The sequence below is a fragment of the Salvelinus namaycush genome, chromosome 42, assembly GCF_016432855.1.
Source record: "Salvelinus namaycush isolate Seneca chromosome 42, SaNama_1.0, whole genome shotgun sequence".
Lineage (NCBI taxonomy): Eukaryota > Metazoa > Chordata > Actinopteri > Salmoniformes > Salmonidae > Salvelinus > Salvelinus namaycush.
The window spans coordinates 13,223,808-13,241,326 of record NC_052348.1 but is presented as its reverse complement, the minus strand read 5'-3'; the positions used below and the strand labels follow the sequence as shown (position 1 = coordinate 13,241,326).

At 39.8% G+C, this 17,519-nt stretch overlaps 2 protein-coding genes across 4 annotated transcripts in view; both read right to left on the bottom strand.

Moving 5' to 3' along the window:
• LOC120034990 (probable E3 ubiquitin-protein ligase HERC3) overlaps positions 1-3,726 on the bottom strand; it is a 39,102-nt gene extending 35,376 nt beyond the window's left edge. For all 3 annotated transcript variants that reach the window (XM_038981716.1, XM_038981717.1, XM_038981718.1), the window contains exons 1-2: positions 3,628-3,726; positions 2,222-2,602 (exon numbers count right to left, since the gene is read on the bottom strand). In XM_038981716.1, the coding sequence (XP_038837644.1) occupies positions 2,222-2,447 (226 nt within the window). In that variant the 5' untranslated portion in view covers positions 2,448-2,602; positions 3,628-3,726. The remainder of the gene's footprint in view (positions 1-2,221; positions 2,603-3,627) is intronic.
• A 294-nt stretch (positions 3,727-4,020) lies between these two features.
• Positions 4,021-16,186, bottom strand: LOC120034786 (probable E3 ubiquitin-protein ligase HERC3). The gene is made up of 24 exons (XM_038981396.1): positions 15,815-16,186; positions 15,238-15,352; positions 15,044-15,114; positions 14,430-14,651; positions 14,110-14,201; positions 13,789-13,919; positions 13,462-13,589; positions 13,247-13,323; positions 13,033-13,151; positions 12,789-12,848; positions 12,576-12,681; positions 12,232-12,424; positions 11,930-12,087; positions 10,120-10,194; positions 9,955-9,999; positions 9,771-9,857; positions 9,525-9,647; positions 9,174-9,317; positions 8,816-8,982; positions 5,461-5,524; positions 5,317-5,375; positions 5,007-5,190; positions 4,695-4,794; positions 4,021-4,589 (listed from the first exon to the last, which is right to left on the bottom strand). The coding sequence occupies exons 1-24, from the start codon at positions 16,041-16,043 to the stop codon at positions 4,372-4,374; spliced, it is 2,967 nt and encodes a 988-aa protein (XP_038837324.1). The 5' UTR covers positions 16,044-16,186; the 3' UTR covers positions 4,021-4,371.
• Between the last annotated feature and the right edge of the window lie 1,333 nt (positions 16,187-17,519).

The window sequence follows — 17,519 nt, the reverse complement described above, 5'->3', positions numbered from 1 at the left end:
GCCGTGCCTCAGTTCCTGTACACAGATCTGTGTGGCCGACCGTGTAGCCTAGAGAGTGGTTGGGTGGTGGTGGTGGTGGGGGTTTGCATGCGATATAGCAGTGAGCAGCAGCTTCATAGGAATGCAGGCACGCACAGCACAGTAGAAACCACTCATAAGATGAAAGGAGAAACATTTCACAGCATACAGTACTGTACTGCAGCTTCATACAAACTTCCTGTGTGGCAGAAAAATACTATTATAGGGCATTTAGTCTCAAAGTCTTATATGCCAACAACATACCACCCTGCATCTCACTGCTGGCTTGCCTCTGAAGCTAAGCAGGGTTGGTCCTGGATGTGAGACCAGATGCTGCTGGAAGTGGTGTTGGAGGGCCAGTAAGAGGCACTCTTTCCTCTGGTCCCCCCAAAAAATATCCCAATGCCCCAGGGCAGTGATTGGGGACATTGCCCTGTGTAGGGTGCCGTCTTTCGGATAGAATGTTAAACGGGTGTCCTGACTCTCTGTGGTCACTAAAGATCCCATGGCACTTATTGTAAGAGTAGGGGTGTTAACCCTGGTGTCCTGGCTAAATTCCCAATCTGGTCTTCATGGCCACCTAATCATCCCCTGCTTCCAATTGGCTCATTCATCCCCCCGTAACTATTCCCCAGGTCGTTGCTGTAAATGAGAACGTGTTCTCAATCAACTTACCTGGTAAAATAAGGATGAAAATGTTTTTTTCTTGTTTTGATAATGGATTATTTACAAAATAACAGATTGGCTCAGTTTAACATTGAAACCTTAAAAACAGGCAATCTTTAGTTGCTGCATCCATTTTTGGACTTGTAAATGATATATAGACCTACCCATTGATTGTTGAAAAATATAACTTATAAATAAGTCATGAGCTTTGTGCAACTGTCAAACCCCATCAGCTTGTTTTATTCTAATGTTTGCAAAGATTGTAAATGTAAACAAACACTGTATAGCCTCTAAACATGCTTAAAACTATCATTTGAATATGTTGGATGGTCAGTCCTTTCATGCATTGCTCTGCCTATGATTTTGAGAGCGTTTAAATATCTCCAGGCCCATTCCTCAGCTTTTTACCAAAATAGAGGTGTGGTGACTGCTTTGTTATTGTTTCAACTAAGGATTGACGCTTTAAAGGGCTAATTCACTCAAAAACAATATTTTAGTATTTTGTCCATTAGTCAGTCCACTGTTAATATATATATATTTTTAAGTATAAAATGTCAGCAGTCAAGTTAAGACTGATCACTTTCAGTACAGAGCAAAAACCGTATCCTTGCCTTTGCCTATGGTAAGGCTGGTGTTATCGGCCCAACTGGTCAATAAATAGACCTATTAAATGAAATAATGCTCTGAGAATGACTGGTGGCAAAGGGAGTGCTTCCAACAATAATCAAAGTTTCGTGGTAGTTTCCAGAAGCAGTCGTCAAGCGTATAGTTGTATGACTAAACATAAATATGACCCTTACCCTCCCCCCCCCCCACACACACACACACACCCTGTCCACCCTACATGATGCAAACAGAGCAGATCATTGGTGCCTGAGATCTCATTAAACAGCCATGTGAGCGTCAACACACTCCTGAGTCCTGGAAATAGTGCTCCTCCAACCTATCAACTCTCCTGGCTTAGCCTAGGAGCCAGTGAGCTACCAGTAAGGAGTCATCCTAAATGGCTCCCTATTTCCTTTATAATGCACTACTTTTACACTGTAGTAGTGCACTTTATAGGAAATAGGGTTCCATTTGGGGACGCGTACTAAATGTCATAAATAACATGAGCTTTAAGATTGTCATACCTCCTTCCTCCCAGGCATTATCCCTCTGTTTAGTAAATAGAACCTAATCCACCATGAATCCATATAGTCTGCATTGCAAAAGAGATTAAATGCTACTGTAGTATTAAAAGGGGGGAGGTCTAAACAAACGTTATGACACAGGTATAACGTTTCATTATAGTAGAGAACAGTAGAGAACAAGTCTGCCAATCTGCTCATTGGCAGATTTCCCTGCGCTTACACGTTAGAGTTGCAGCCAAGTACAATAAAATGTAATATCCCACTAGATTGGGCATTCAGTATAGCAGATTTTTTTAATCCACCCACAATATCAACAAACAGAGGTTGTACCACAAATAAACATCAAACAGTGTTAGCTTGATAGCTAACATCTGCAGATTGCTAATTGGCTGGTACTGGCAGCTTACCTGGCGAGTCCCCCGGCTTGTCGTGGCCCAGCTGACCACAGCGGTTAGAGCCGCACGTGTACACTCTCCCATCACGCAACAGGAATAGCGAATGGCGCCCGCCGCACGCCACCTCCTTCAGGCCACGCCCATTGAACGCCTGGCAGCTCCGGGGTTCGCACACGGGGTCCCTCGCTCCGCCAATACCCAGCTGGCCCTCCACAGTACTGCCCCAACACAGCATCATGGCTTAGAGTAGGAAGGAGGGAAGGAGAGAGAGAGTGATGGAGGGAAGGAGAGATGGAGGGAAGGAGAGAGTGAAAGACAGGAGGGGAAGAAGGAGGAGGAGAGCTTCAGGCTAGAAGGCGGCCCTGCCTTCTCCCCTTGGTGTAAATCACAAGTCTGGAAGGGAGAAACAGGGGAGAGGAGGAGAAGGAGTAGGGTGTCAGATAGTAGTCAGATCACATCATTGGCCATTACAGTGCACTCATCTGATATGTTGGATCATGTTTTAAAAATGAAGTGAGGCTGGGTAAACACTCTGCCGGGGGGAGCCTGGTGCCGGGTGTGACGTGAGCAGTGAAAATATAAGGTGGAAGCACCAGGAGCTCGTTTAAATAAACCCAGTGCCTCTGTAATCCCTACTTAAGCAGCACCAAACTGTCCTGCCTTATAGTGATCCACTCCCAACGTGCATGCTATGGACAGAGTTAGCCAAGGTGAAGGCAGAGAGAGGAGAGAGACTGCTCTAAAGGTTCCGTGCCCTCTTGGAAGTAAACATGGAGACATGGGCCCCTCCTTTCCTTGGAAGTCAAGTGGCACTTTCAGTTTACAAATGCAAATACAATATGTCATGCTCAGAGAAGACACATCATTCATTCTGCATGTGTCATAGTTACCTATGTGGCTTATAGCTAGATAAAGGCCTTATGGATGATGATAGTTGTGATGGTTACGACAGAAAGGGTGTCACATTGACAATGAATGAATGTGCAAGGTATGATTCCCGAGCTTGCGCTAGAATATGGGTATACTCTGGCTGACGTAAGATTCCAACTATTGCTTTATGCTTACATCCAAGATCGTCTGGACGTGACCACCATATGGCTGTATAGCTACTGTATATAGTTAGCTATAGCCTATAACTATGTAAAATAGTTACGGTAGTTAGTCAATCGTGTCAACTCCTTCGTCTCCGCTAGCGGTCGGTAACTAGCTATACGGATAAAAACGTTAGCTAACGGGTAGGGCTTAACGAGATTTACAAATGCGTCCATTTCGCAGAATACTAGCAAGCTTGCCATATTTAGCCAATCTAGTGAATCTATCTGCATTTCACAGACGCTTCGATGTTCAAATATAGAAACGTAAACAACTGCACAAAACGTAGCTACGTGACTTAAAGCAAAAAATTGCATGCGTTTTACCTGTAGAGATGCATTCCTGAATTCCACTAGCTGGGCGTTTCGACAATAACAAGGAAGTTGTGATGCAGGTTGATGCTCTTCGTCACTCAACATGTGACTTTGGGTTTACACTTCTATACCCACAAAGTCAGATTCCACAGCCACAAAATTGGCCAAAAAAATGCATTCTGGTCTTCATTTAAGACTCAGTTAGGCATACGTTTAGCAGTGTGGTTAGGTTAAGGTTTTACATCACATTTTAAGAAGAGACATTTCAGAAAAGGGCGGGGTTTATGACTTTGTGGGTATTGAATCTAGTGGCGAGCATGACTGGTGTCAGCAAAATCTAGCCGAATCATGCACTTGCATAACTTCCTAAAAAACAGTATTGCACTAGAACTTCCACAACAAATCTTTATTAACAGTGGCTCTTTTGACTATGGCACTCATTCGCAGTTAAACATGTTTATTAAAGACAGCACGTCGTTCAGATATTCAAACAGCAGAGGTCTCCACGTATCCAGTCATCCAGTCATCCCAGTGCATGAAGGAAACATGAGTAGAACATGTCAAGAAATACATATTTATATTGGTCCACATTGTGCAATACTGAAGTAATGTAAATAGAAAAACTATATTTAAGACTACTTAATATGTTTGAAGATGTTCAGTTGTTAGCTCTGAATGGGTTTCATAGACTTAAAACATGAATATAATAATAATGCTACAAAAAACAAATGCTACACGCTTCCCAGTTTACCAATTTCAAAAATCTCCAAACACATCACAGTGGGTGATAGCATGGAGAAGCTTCTCCTGTAGTGTGTCGATACTGCTGTAGTTAGGGAGGCATAACGTCACAGAGCACGTTTGTGCTTTCGGATAATATTCATCAGCGTCAGTGCTGCCCAAAGACGTGATTTGCATCTGCAGTTTGGAGAGACTTCGTCCTCTGGGCAGTCTGTCCGTTCCAGTCAGAAAAGCTAGAAGTTAGAAATTAGAGGATAATAATTATCCACTGACCAAGCATTTCTGGAGCTATACAATTATTTACATATTTAAGTTTAATTAACTGTGTGTTAACTCACTTAGGAACTTCTTCTTTTGCTCCTCAGAGAACTCCATGAAAACTATCCAGAAGTTCTGGATGATGTCATCTGTGGGCCTATATCCTTGATACTCGGCATTCTGTTAGTGCAGAGAAAAACATAACGAAACAACTGCATGTACAGTAGTCCATGCCACTGTATTATAGCCATAGACTGTATAGCCCAAACAGTATGGGACCAGATTTAACCACAGGAGCATAGCGCTGCTATATATGCTACCAAACATGTATGAACTTCCATATTATATTGCTTATGTACTTTTATGACATATCTAAGCAGGTAGAACTTTACCTGTCTCAACTTGTCCCACTCGTAGTTGTCATCTCCTTGTAGAAGTGTCATCAGCTCCTCAGGTAGAAACATCCTCCATGTCTGTATAGGGCAGCCTTTGTGGAAGCCTTTCTCAAAGTCTGCAAACTGAATCTGCACCGACTTGTTGAGCTTCATGTCAACGTACAAGTCAACATATTTCTTCCTGTGAATGATATATGGCAGACCAATGTTTATTTATGAGTTCAGAACACATCCTGTGGAATACTTTTGTTAGTTTAAGAGATTCATAAGATTTATATGTTGATAAGATTACTGTCATCAAATATACCTGTTGACCATGGTAACTGGGACCTCCTCTCCATTTGGTATCACTTCTTGCCCTTTGTACTTAGAAAGACAATAAAGATTACAGCATCAGCTGGGGTTACCTGTGTAGGCTACCAAAAACAGCTAAAGGTATCAATTCTCTTACCATGAAAACACAATCCAGCGTGTCAACAACCTCCTCATCTTCATCCAACACATTCTGCAAGCCCCTAATTTTAAACAAACAAACGATAAAATGTGATTTGAGCAGATATATAATAGTATCTAAAACAACTACACTGTTAAAATGAAGTGCTTTGTAACACCCAAACTAGTGACAACTGAGGAACCACCAACTTGAAGGAGACAAAACCTTAACTTTGCTGGAGTATTGAAAAACATTATCCTGAAATGTGTTGAGATACAGTAGTATGGATTCTTTAAATCAACAGCCAGCGGTTGAAGACATGAACATATACAGGTACAGTTGAAGTCAGAAGTTTACATACACCTTAGCCAAATAGATTTAAACTCAGTTTCACAATTCCTAACATTTAATCAGAGTAAAAATTCCCTGTCTTAGGTCAGTTAGGATCACCACTATTTTATTTTGACTTGGGTAAAACGTTTCAGGTAGCCTTCCACAAGCTTCCCACAATACGTTGGGTGAATTTTGGCACATTCCTCCTGACAGAGCTGGTGTAACGGAGTCAGGTTTGTAGGCCTCCTTGCTCGCACAAGCTTTTTCAGTTCTGCCCACAAATGTTCTATAGGATTGAGTTAAGGGCTTTGTGATGGCCGCTCCAATACCTTGACTTTGTTGTCCTTAAGCTATTTTGCCACAACTTTGGAAGTATGCTTGGGGTCATTGTCCATTTGGAAGACCCATTTGCGACCAAGCTGTAACTTCCTGACTGATGTCTTGAGATGTTGCTTCAATATATCCACACAATTTTCCTGCCTCATGATGCCATCTATTTTGTGAAGTGCACCAGTCCCTCCTGCAGCAAAGCACCCCCACAACATGATGCTGCCACCCCCGTGCTTCACGGTTCGGATGGTATTCTTCGGCTTGCAAGCCTCCTCCTTTTTCCTCCAAACATAACGATGGTTGTTACGGCCAAACAGTTTTATTTTTGTTTCATCAGACCAGAGGACATTTCTCCAAAACGTACAACCTTTGTCCCCATGTGCAGTTGCAAACCGTAGTCTGGCTTTTTTTATAGCAATTTTGGAGCAGTGGCGTCTTCCTTGCTGAGCGGCCTTTCAGGTTATATCGATATAGGACTCGTTTTGCTGTGGATATAGATCATTTTGCACCTGTTTCCTCCAGCATCTTCACAAGGTCCTTTGCTGATGTTCTGGGATTGATTTGCACTTTTCGCACCAAAGTACGTGCATCACTAGGAGACAGAACGCGTCTCCTTCCTGAGCGATATGATGGCTGCGTGGTCCCATGGTGTTTATACTTGCGTACTATTGTTTGTACAGATGAACGTGGTACCTTCAGGCGTTTGGAAATTGCTCCCAAGGATGAACCAGACTTGTGGAGGTCTACAATTTTCTTTCTGAGGTCTTGGCTGATTTCTTTTGATTTTCCCATGATGTCAAGCAAAGAGACACTGAGTTTGAAGGTAGGCCTTGAAATACATCCACATGTACACCTCCAATTGACTCAAATTATGTGAATTAGACTATCAGAAGCTTTTAAAGCCATGACAATTTTCTGGAATTTTCAAAGCTATTTAAAGTCACAGTCAACTTAGTGTATGTAAACTTCTGACCCACTGGAATTGTGATAGTGAATTATAAGTGAAATAGTCGGTCTGTAAGCAATTGTTGGAAAAATGACTTGTGTCATGCAAAGTAGATGTCCTAACCGACTTGCCAAAACTATAGTTTGTTAACAAAAAATGTGTGGAGTGGTTGAAAAATGAGTTTTAATGACTCCAACCTAAGTGTAAACTTCTGACTTCAACTGTAACTGCCAAAATAATGGAAACACTTGAGTAAATGAGGGATACAAAGTTTATTGAAAGCAGGTACTTTCACATGTGGGGTTCCTGAGTAAACTAAGTAATTAACATCCCATCATGCTGAGGGTCATGTATACAATGCCCTGTTGCCCATTATTTTGGCTACCATGGCTAGGAGAAGAGATCTCAGTGAGGGGTCTCAAAGGAGTATAGGGGGTTTAAATAAATCCTCTACAGGATCGGTGTCCCGACCTCGGGATGATTGAGCTAACGTACACTAATGCGATTAGCATGAGGTTGTAAGTAACAAGAACGTTTCCCAGGACGTAGACATATCCGATATTGGCAGAAAGCTTAAATTCTTGTTAATCTAGCTGCACTGTCCAATTCACAGTAGCTATTACAGTGAAAGAAAACCATGCTATTGTTTGAGGAGAGTGCACAGTTATGAAGTTGAAAATGTATTAATAAACCAATTAGGCACATTTGGCAGTCTTGATACAAAATGTTGAACATAAATGCAATTGTTCATTGGATCAGTCTAAAACGTTGCACATACACTGCTGCCATCTAGTGGCCAAAATCTAAGTTGTGCTTGGGCTGGAGTAATACATTATAGCCTTTCTCTTGCGTTTCAAAGATAGTACAAAAAAATGCATGTTTTTTTCTTTGTATTATCTTTTACCAGATCTAATGTGTTATATTATCCTACATTCATTTCACATTTCCACACACCTCAAAGTGTTTCCTTTCAAACGGTATCAAGAAAATGCATATCCTTGCTTCAGGTCCTGAGCTACAGGCAGTTAGATTTGGGCATGTCATTTTAGGCAAAAATTTTAATAAAGGATCCTTCTTAAGTTAAAGTATGTGTGTATGTGTCTCAGTAAACCAGATCTCAACCCAATTAAACACTTATGGGAGATTCTGGAGCGGCGACTGAGACAGCGTTTTCCTCCACCATCAACAAAACACCAAATTATGGAATGTCTCGTGGAAGAATGGTGTCGCATCACTCCAATAGAGTTCCAGATACTTGTAGAATCTATGCCAAGGTGCATTGAAGCTGTTTGTGGTTCGTGGTGACTCAAAGCCCCATTAAAGGCCCAGTGCAGTAAAAAACATGATTGTCCTTTGTTTTATATATATTTCCACATTATCTTAATTCACGTTTAGTGTAAGTTTTGTTGGGATGGAGTTTTGGCCTTCCAAAACTCCATCAGATGATCAGACATCACCATGAAGTAAATTAGTTAATAGTTCAATAAGAAAGAGTGTTCCAAAGCACATTTTCACTCAGACCACTCTCAGACAGTCCTTGCAAAATTCTTGCTTGAGAAATTGTCCTCTGCTAAGAAGCATTTTTCTCTCTTTTTGACCATTTTAATTGAAAACAATCACAGTAAGGTGCTTAATTGTTACCCAGATGTGATTTGATAGTGAGATTTTTTTTAATGGTTGCATTGGAACTTTAAGACACTTTATGTTGGCGTCTCCTTTATTTTGGCAGTAACCTGTATAACTTTTTCAGCAGAATAATTGTACCTTGCTTCAGTTGGAGACAGCTCTTTAAGGTCATCCAATGTTGTAGTCAGCCCCAGAAGCTTCTTGAAGAGAGCCAGAGGGAAGCAGAGGTTCAGAACACACTGATTATACAGTGCCTTCCCACAGAGCAGCCCAAGTAAGTAGAATTCATCAGTAATACCACCGTCCTATGGATTGAAAAAAACAGAATGCCATAATCTAATCAGAACTTTCAATATTTAACAGTATAATATAATTATAACAGATAATATACATTTCTAATAATTGATATTTCTAAGTTATTAAATAAAACAAAAACATTGTGGCGGAAAGATTAAGTTAAATCTGGGAACAATTTGTAATTGAATATGGAACGTACAGCTGTTGTGAACCACGCAAGTCCAGAGTCCTCGTCAACCTCCAGTGTCTTTGGTTCCATTCTGAGAAGTTCCCTCCCCAGGAGGCTGAAGAATTCCAGTGAAACACCACCTTCATCCACACCATTCTCTGCTTGAAACTTCACCTGGAGACAAAAAATACGCTATTTACTCCTAGATAAGGATTAGGAAATGAAAATACTTTTCCTAATACAGAGGTAGATGTTAAAATAAGTACAAAGTCCTGGTGTTTGTATTACTTGTTTAATCACTACTCTTTTCTCCGTTCAGTTCTTATTTATAGCTACAAAGTCAAAATAAACATTTTACACACAAAAAAAACTAACAACAACCTTCAAAGGCATTGTGAAGTCGTGCCCACTTTGTCGAAGGTGCTGGAAAGCATCTACCAGTGCTGTCTCTCTGCTCACATGCATTGTAGGGACCCAAAGGTCTAAATGTCCATGGATGGCAAACTAAACAAAGAAACACATTTGAGATATGGCAACATTTAGCCTTCATTTTTCACATCTGATAGCAGTGTAGTAAATGAATGTGGTACCTTTTTTTAATAAACACCACATTTGGAAACAACTTACGCTGTAATTGAGTTCCAATTGATAAACTATACATTTAGCCTCTGTGTTGAAGATGCAAGATTGCCGGTGAAATGAATAAAAGAAGTCCTGGCATAAGAAAGAAATGAGTTAATCGACAATGTCAATGAATATCTCAAATAATTATTCTGAATTCAATTGATTGGTGTTAACTTTCATTGCTTACCTCGGGAAGATTTAGGTAGTCATAATATACATGTGTGTTGAGCATCTAAAGAGGATTAGAAATGACTAAATCATTTTCCACTCTTTGTAGATTTCAGTGACATCATGAACATAATTACCCATTTTGATACCAACCTGCAGTCATTTTATGAGATAGGCTACTCACATTCTGAAGCATACAATTGGCTCTGTTGATGTGGAAATTGCTTGCCGCAATTTTGATGCGTCTGTTGCAATTGACCTGAACAAAACAGAGGTTAAGGGAGCATACAACATTGCAAATTTTTCCATACATACATATACAGAGCCTTCAGAAAGTATTCACACCCTTGACTTTTTACACATTTTGTTGTGTTACAGCCTGAATTTAAAATTGATAACATTTTGATTTTTTGGTTACTGGCCAACACACAATACCCCATAATGTCAAAGTAGACTTGTGTTTTAGGGAATTTTTACAAATTAATGAAACATTTAAAGCTGAAATGTCTTGAGTCAATAACTATTCAACCCCTTTGTTATGGCCTAAATAAGTTCAGGAGTAAACATTTGTGAACAAGTCACATAATAAGTTGCGTGGACTCACTCTGTGTGTAGTAATGATTTTTGAATGACTACCTTATCTCAGTACCCCACACATACAAGTCAACACCAATTAATTCAATTCAGAATAGATTCTTTGACATATTCATTGACATTGTCGATTAACTCATTTCTTTCTTATGCCAGGGCTTCTTTTACAATCTGTAAGGTCCCTCAGTCGAGCAGTACATTTCAAACAAATTCAAGCACATAGACCGGGGAGGTTTTCCAATGCCTCGCAAAGGGTAAAAAAACAAAAACGAAACAGACAATGAATATCTCTTTGAGCATGGTGAAGTTATTAATTACACTTTGGATGGTGTATCAATACACCTAGTCACTATAAAGATACAGGCGTCCTTCCTGACTCATTTGCCGGAGAGGAAGGAAACCGCTCAGAGATTTCACCATGAGGCAAATGGTGATTTTAAAACAGTTACAGTTTAATGGCTGTGATAGAAGAAAACTGAGGATGGGTCAACAACATTGTAGTTACTCCACAATACTAACCTAATTGACAGAGTGAAAAAAAGGAAGCCTGTACAGAATACGAATATTCCAAAACATGCATCCTGTTTGCAACAAGGCACTAAAGTAATACTGCTAAAAAATGTGGCAAAGCAATTAACTTTTTGTCCTGAATACAAACTTTTGGGGCAAATCCAAATCAACATATTACTGCGTACCACTCTCCATATTTTCAAGCATAGTGGTGACTGCATTATTGTATGGGTATGCTTGTAATCGTTGAGGACTGAGGAGTTTTTCAGGATAAAAAAGAAACGGAATGGAGCTAAGCACAGGCAAAATCCTAGAAGAAAACCTGGTTCAGTCTGCTTTCCACCAGACACTGGGAGATGAATTCACCTTTCAGCAGGACAACAACCTAAAACACAAGGCCAAATCTACACTGGAAATGCTTACCAAGAAGACAGTGAATGTTCCTGAGTAGCCGAGTTACAGTTTAACTTACATCTACTTGATAATCTATGGCAAGACCTGAAAATGGTTATCTAGCAATGAACAACAAATTTGACAGAGCTTGAAGAATTTTGAAAATAATGGAAAAATGTTGCACAGTCCAGGTGTGGAAACCTCTTAAAGACTTACCCAGAAAGACTCACAGCTGTAATCACTGTCAAAGGTGCTTCTACAAAGTATTGATCAAGGTGTGAATACTTATGTAAATTAAATATTTCTGTATTTAATTTTCAATACATTGGCAAACATTTCTAAAAACATGTTTTCACTTTATCATTATGGGGTAATGTGTGTAGATGTTTGAGGGGAATATTTGTTTTAATACATTTTGAATACTACACAACAGAATGTGGAATAAGTCAAGAGTTATGAATACTTTTTGAAGGCACCCAATTATGGCAATGGATATTTACCTCATACAGCCTCTCCATAACCATTACAGTCCCGTTAAATTGTTTTTTAACAGCACAGCCCTCCTCTGCCATCATACGGAGATACTCTGCTGACACAGAATGGAATGTTTTCACCAGAGTTCTGAAGGGGGTGTCGGGAAGTGTCGACCATAGGCCCTCTGTTGGAATTAGACAAGAGTTTAGTTAATACTACAGCACACAAAACCTGCTATATCTTAAAAAGAGAGGCGAAGAGGAGAGAAGTCAGGACAAGAGAAGAGAAGAGAAAGAAAAAAAGGTATATTGATGGATGGTGACTTTACCAAGGACCTGGAGCTTGTCTGGGTCCAGTCTGAGGATGGCAAAAACAAAGGCCTCAGTAATGTCTATGCCACGTTGTTGTTTTAGGAGAACTCTCAGGAGCTCAGGGATGATGAGGTACACCCTCAGACCCTCCACACCAATGGGATCCTTACTCAGGGAGGGAAGGAGTATGCGATGGACAACATCTTCAACCTAGAACCATGACAGGAGTGCTTGTGGGTCACACCTAATTTACTTATTGTGGCTTACAGTATCAATGACTGGTCAAATTGAATATCAAGGACAACAAACAGAACTATTGAAAATAAGTATTTGATCATAAAGATAATATATGAAATGATACCTCAGCTAGCACTTTATTCTTTTTAGCCAGCTTTTGAAAAGCCAGTCGGGCGAATGACAAGTCCAGGCCAGAGTGCTTCAGTGAGGTTTGGTAATGTTTGTCACGGCTAGTGATTGATGAGATCAACAAATACTATTAAATATGCAACAATAAAACAATAAAAAGTATTAAATAATGTGATAAAACATTAATGGATAGGCAGTGAGTTCTTACCTTTTGTCCAGGAAGCTCCCATTTAAACATGACGCAGAAGAGAATGTTTTTGTGATTTCCCTGAAAATAAAAGTGAAGAATCTTATAGTTCCATGTATGTAAGTTCCTGAGACCTTCAACTTTTCAGTAGTTGTTTTGTGTCACTGACTCATGTATGTTTGTGTTGCCTTGTCCAATTATCAACCATCATGAGTTGCGTATTGGTATGGAGCCTGGGGATCAGGTTTATTTGTATCATACTAACTTCTGTATCTTCTTCCATGATTTTGAGTCACAGTCCGAGATCCATCGGTTAATGATGTCATCATCTAATGTTTGAGTCACTTTTCCGAGATTGGAGTCCTTCAACTCTTTTCCTGATTCCTGTAATAACAATTTTATGCACTGTATTAAAACAATGTTAAGTACTAAGGACAAAGAGAACAAACTAACTAAAGTTTTAACTGTAAACACATTACTTGAGTAGAGCTGCACAAGGCAAAAGAATGGTTTCCTCCAGCAAAGGTTTGTTCAATTTGCAGGTCATCAATGTGGTCTGAAAATTACCCAAAACAGTCACGATGTTATAAACCTGTTATTTTATAATTTCATAGAGACCACCATTTCTGCCTAAGTACTGTATTGAGTTTGAAATAGGTCACGTTATGCAGAGGAAAATAAATGATTTAACTACCCTGTGGTAGCTGTACTGGCAGAGGCACAGACTGATCCATCTTGACTCCATTTCCCAGCTGCCCTTGCTCTCCATGCCCAAATGAGTAGATCTTTTTGAAGGAGCCCACAAACGCCAATGTGTGGTTTCTAACTTGACAAACATGATTGTAGGTAAAGGAAAAATCACAAATCAACTGTGATCCCTAAGAATGGATATATCCAAGAATACACCCAGTGACACTCCAAGATTGATCTTACCATCCAAGATACATCCATTGATCTTTGTGTGACTATGTATGATTGTACAGAGATTCACATGGTTTATATCAATCTAGTAACTACATACCTTCCACAGGCTATCTGGGTCACCTTTGCCCCCCAGAGTTCAGCCACCAGTCGAGGTCGTAGTTCATTTCTGAGAGAGTTGTGTCCAAGCTGTCCATATCGACCCGAGCCAAATGTGAACACTAAACCTCCCTAGAACAAAACCCATTCACACAGTTATCATGATGATGTGTTCGGCTCCTGTTGTTGATATGAATGTTTCTACTGTATGTGATGGCAACCAGCAAGACATCATTGGTCCAAACATTCTTTAGATCTTAATGGTACTGGGAGAACAAACATAGTATCAGTTGGAAATATTGTTGTGTAAAAATGGCAGAACCTTTGTCAGAACAACAGTATGCTCCACTCCACAGGAAACAGTAATGGTCTTCTTTAGATTCAGGCAATCAACAGGAGCTGGAGCAGGTCTGTCTGTAGAAAATAGATTTGACAGATTTTTGTCTTTGCTTGTCTTTTTCTGTTTTGACTATTGTAAAAAGAAAAATCTATTTAAAAAAATCTATATATACTATTTGACATTAAATGATCAGATCTACTCATACTGTCTGCTTCAAACATATCAAATGTACTATTTTTCTTTAAAAGATACCAACTATTAATGAAAGAGATATTATTTAATAATATTTGTGTATACAGTACCTACTGTGTCCCCCAGTCCCAGCTGCCCGGCGCTGTTCTTGCCCCAGCCGAACACGGCTCCAGAGAGGGTCAGGGCGAAGCTGTGGTCTCCCCCAGCGGTGATCTGAGCCAGGGGGATCCCTGACAGAGACTTGACAGGCTGGGGAGACGAGGTGCTGGGCTCTCCCTTCCCCAAACCAAGCTGTCCGCTGGAGTTCTGGCCCCACGTGAACACTTTACCATCTAATGGAAAAATAAAATTTGTACATAGGAAATCTCACAGGATCACAGAATCTCGCTGCATTGTTAGAGTATGTGATAAATGTAGTTTTATTTTAAATGTCTATTGTGAACCTTCTCAAACGCATTTGTTTTTTTCCACCTTTTATTTCTGCACTATGAACTTTTGGGCATGATGATCCCAATAAAACATCTCTATTTTAGCATTAAAGCCTCAGTTTATTTTTTATTTAAAAAATGGACAGTGTGCGGGTCTCCATCTCTTCCAGTATTCTCATGTTGATATCTATATACCTGGAACAGAGACTATTTGGTATAAAGGACATTCTAAGAGAACAGACAGCCTCCTATCATATCCCGTCTCAAACTGAGTGATTTAGAATGTGATTGTTTACCTTGGGTTAGTGCAATGGAATGCTGGTCTCCACATGCAACCTGAATGACCTGATTCAAGTTACCCACTGGTCTGAGAAAACACAGACAACCAAAAGTAATCATTACAATATGGTCAATTACTACAACTGACAGAAGCCACTAAAATGTGAGTAGGCCTAAGCCTAGAGATGTGTCATTACTGTCAAGCACCCACCTGGGAACATTGGATGATTGGGTGAGGCAGAAAACTCTGCCCTCTTCAGACAGTAAAATAATATGTGCATCACCGCAACTTAGAGCCAGAATCTTCTCCGTGCACTCCACACCCTCTACACACATGAAATATAAATTAAATGTATTATATAGCTTAAAGGGGCAATTAGCAGTTACTTCATCCCATTTTTATAATATGATTCTTGAAGAATACAACTTAGAAATGCCTCGAGCTTAGTTCAACTGTCATACACCATCAGAACTCAAAATATAAGCTTGTTTTACTCCAATGTTCGTAAACAATGTGAATGTAAACAAACACTGTATAGTCTCAAAACATTGTTATAACTATAATTTTGATATCATGGATGGGTTGTCCTTGTATCAATAGCGCTATCTATGAATTTAAGAGTGGTTACATTTCTCAAGCCCCATGCCTCAGCTTTTTACAGAAACGGGTGGGGAGGTCGCTTTGTTATTGTTTCACCTGCTGATTGCCGCTTTAAACATTTTGTTTAAGCAGTTCAGTAAAGAAGTGGGCTCTGGTGGTGAGGAAAAACATATAGAAAGGTGCTTACTCAGTTTTCCTGTGATCCTTCTCCCATCTTTGTCATCTTGCATCCGAGCGAGGGACACTTGTTTCCCATTATTTCTGATGAACGTGACCACTTTATTACCTGCAGAAAGACGCGTAATTGGAGATTTCATGTGTATGAAATTTACGCAACCGTCCGTGTTCGCCTTTACCAAACCATTCGATTTCACTAAACCGAAGCCATCACGGGTGTTCTCTCCCCACGAAAACATTGTAAATGTGTTATTATTATCGCCGTCTAAACGTATCCATAATCAGCAAACCATAATCAGATAATATTGATGGAACACAGGACGGTCATTCTGTGCCCTGGGAGTCAGTGAATTCTGAAAGCGATGATCGAGACCATATGACATATCTATAAAAGAAACACAGCAAGAAACGAAAACGAAACCTAAGTCGGCATTTTCCTCCAAACAGAAACGTATGCCACAATGGGCATGGCCAGAGTAAACGAAAATATCAGGTTGGCACATATGCAGTGGGACAGGGTAGAGGTAAAGTATTTTAAACAAACAAAGAACCCAGCTAGCACATTTGGTTCCTTGGAAGTTGTTCGAAAGTACTTTTTTTGTTTAGCATTGGTCCTGGGGACAAAGCCATAAGTTTCCTGACAGTGAAAACGGAATGTTTTTTAAACATTCTGAGAATGGAAGTGAAAATGTTGCCTGTTCCGGGAACTAACATTTTTAGGTTGCAGGGAGGTTCTTCTATGGTTCCCTGAAAATGTTCCCGGGATGTTTTATTACTGATCTGAGAACAGAAATTATAGGGTAATTAAATACTGTCCTGATACTGTTTCAATAAGACTTGTAATAACACTGCTAGTTTAGGTGAACTGTTTTGAACTCCAAGCACAATTAATCTGCTTAGGCATTAATCATTCAAACCCATTTATTTTTTTATGTGGCATGGTGTCAGTGAGATTCAAACCCATGATCTCTCTGCTCTCTAGCCATAGAATTAGTCCACTGCACCACAAGGATCTAGCTAGCATGCCATGTTTCTTTAACTCATAGAAAGCTGTTCATTTTTGTCTATTCAAACAGACCTAATTTCAAAGGAAACAAGCACTCATTAAGATCAGGTGTGGCCAATTAGTGGGTGCAGCCAACACACCCGGACACACTTAACAAGATAGAGGATAGAGATAATTTTGTTGATGCTGGGAATGGACCATATTTGTTTTTAAATAACATTCTTCCAACGTTCTTTGAATGTTACTATGTGTTCTTGTTTTTATGGAAAGTTTTCTTAATATTCTGAGAACATTACTTTTAATAGAACCATGAAGAAACCTGCAGAAAACGTCATGTGAAGTCCTGGAATTCCCACAGAAAAACATTGTTTCTTAATGTTCTCTAAACCTCTGAGAACATGACTGAATAGAACATGAGGAAAACGTTATGCTGAAGTCCTGAAATTCCCAGAGGAACATGTTTTTTTAAAACATTCTCTGAATGTTCTAAGAATATGACTTTAAATAAAACCATGATAAAACCTGTAAGAAATGTTATGCTGAAGTCCTGAAATTCCCATGGAAGAATGTTGTTTCTTAACATTCTCTGAACAATTTGAGAACATTCATTTAAATAGAACCCTAAGGAAACCTGTAGGAAACGTTATGGGAAGGTTGTATGCAAAATAACCATAGGACAACCACGCTCTCACCAAGCTCTAAGAAACAT

Coding starts and splice junctions, on each gene's coding strand:
- LOC120034786 (XM_038981396.1), bottom strand. CDS start 16,043: ATGTTTTCGTGGGGAGAGAACACCCGTGATGGCTTCGGTTTAGTGAAA. Junction 14,652..15,043: donor TTCCATTGCACTAACCCAAG/GTAAACAATCAC, acceptor TTTTTCCATTAG/ATGGTAAAGTGTTCACGTGG. Junction 13,324..13,461: donor GCCAGTACAGCTACCACAGG/GTAGTTAAATCA, acceptor GGTAATTTTCAG/ACCACATTGATGACCTGCAA.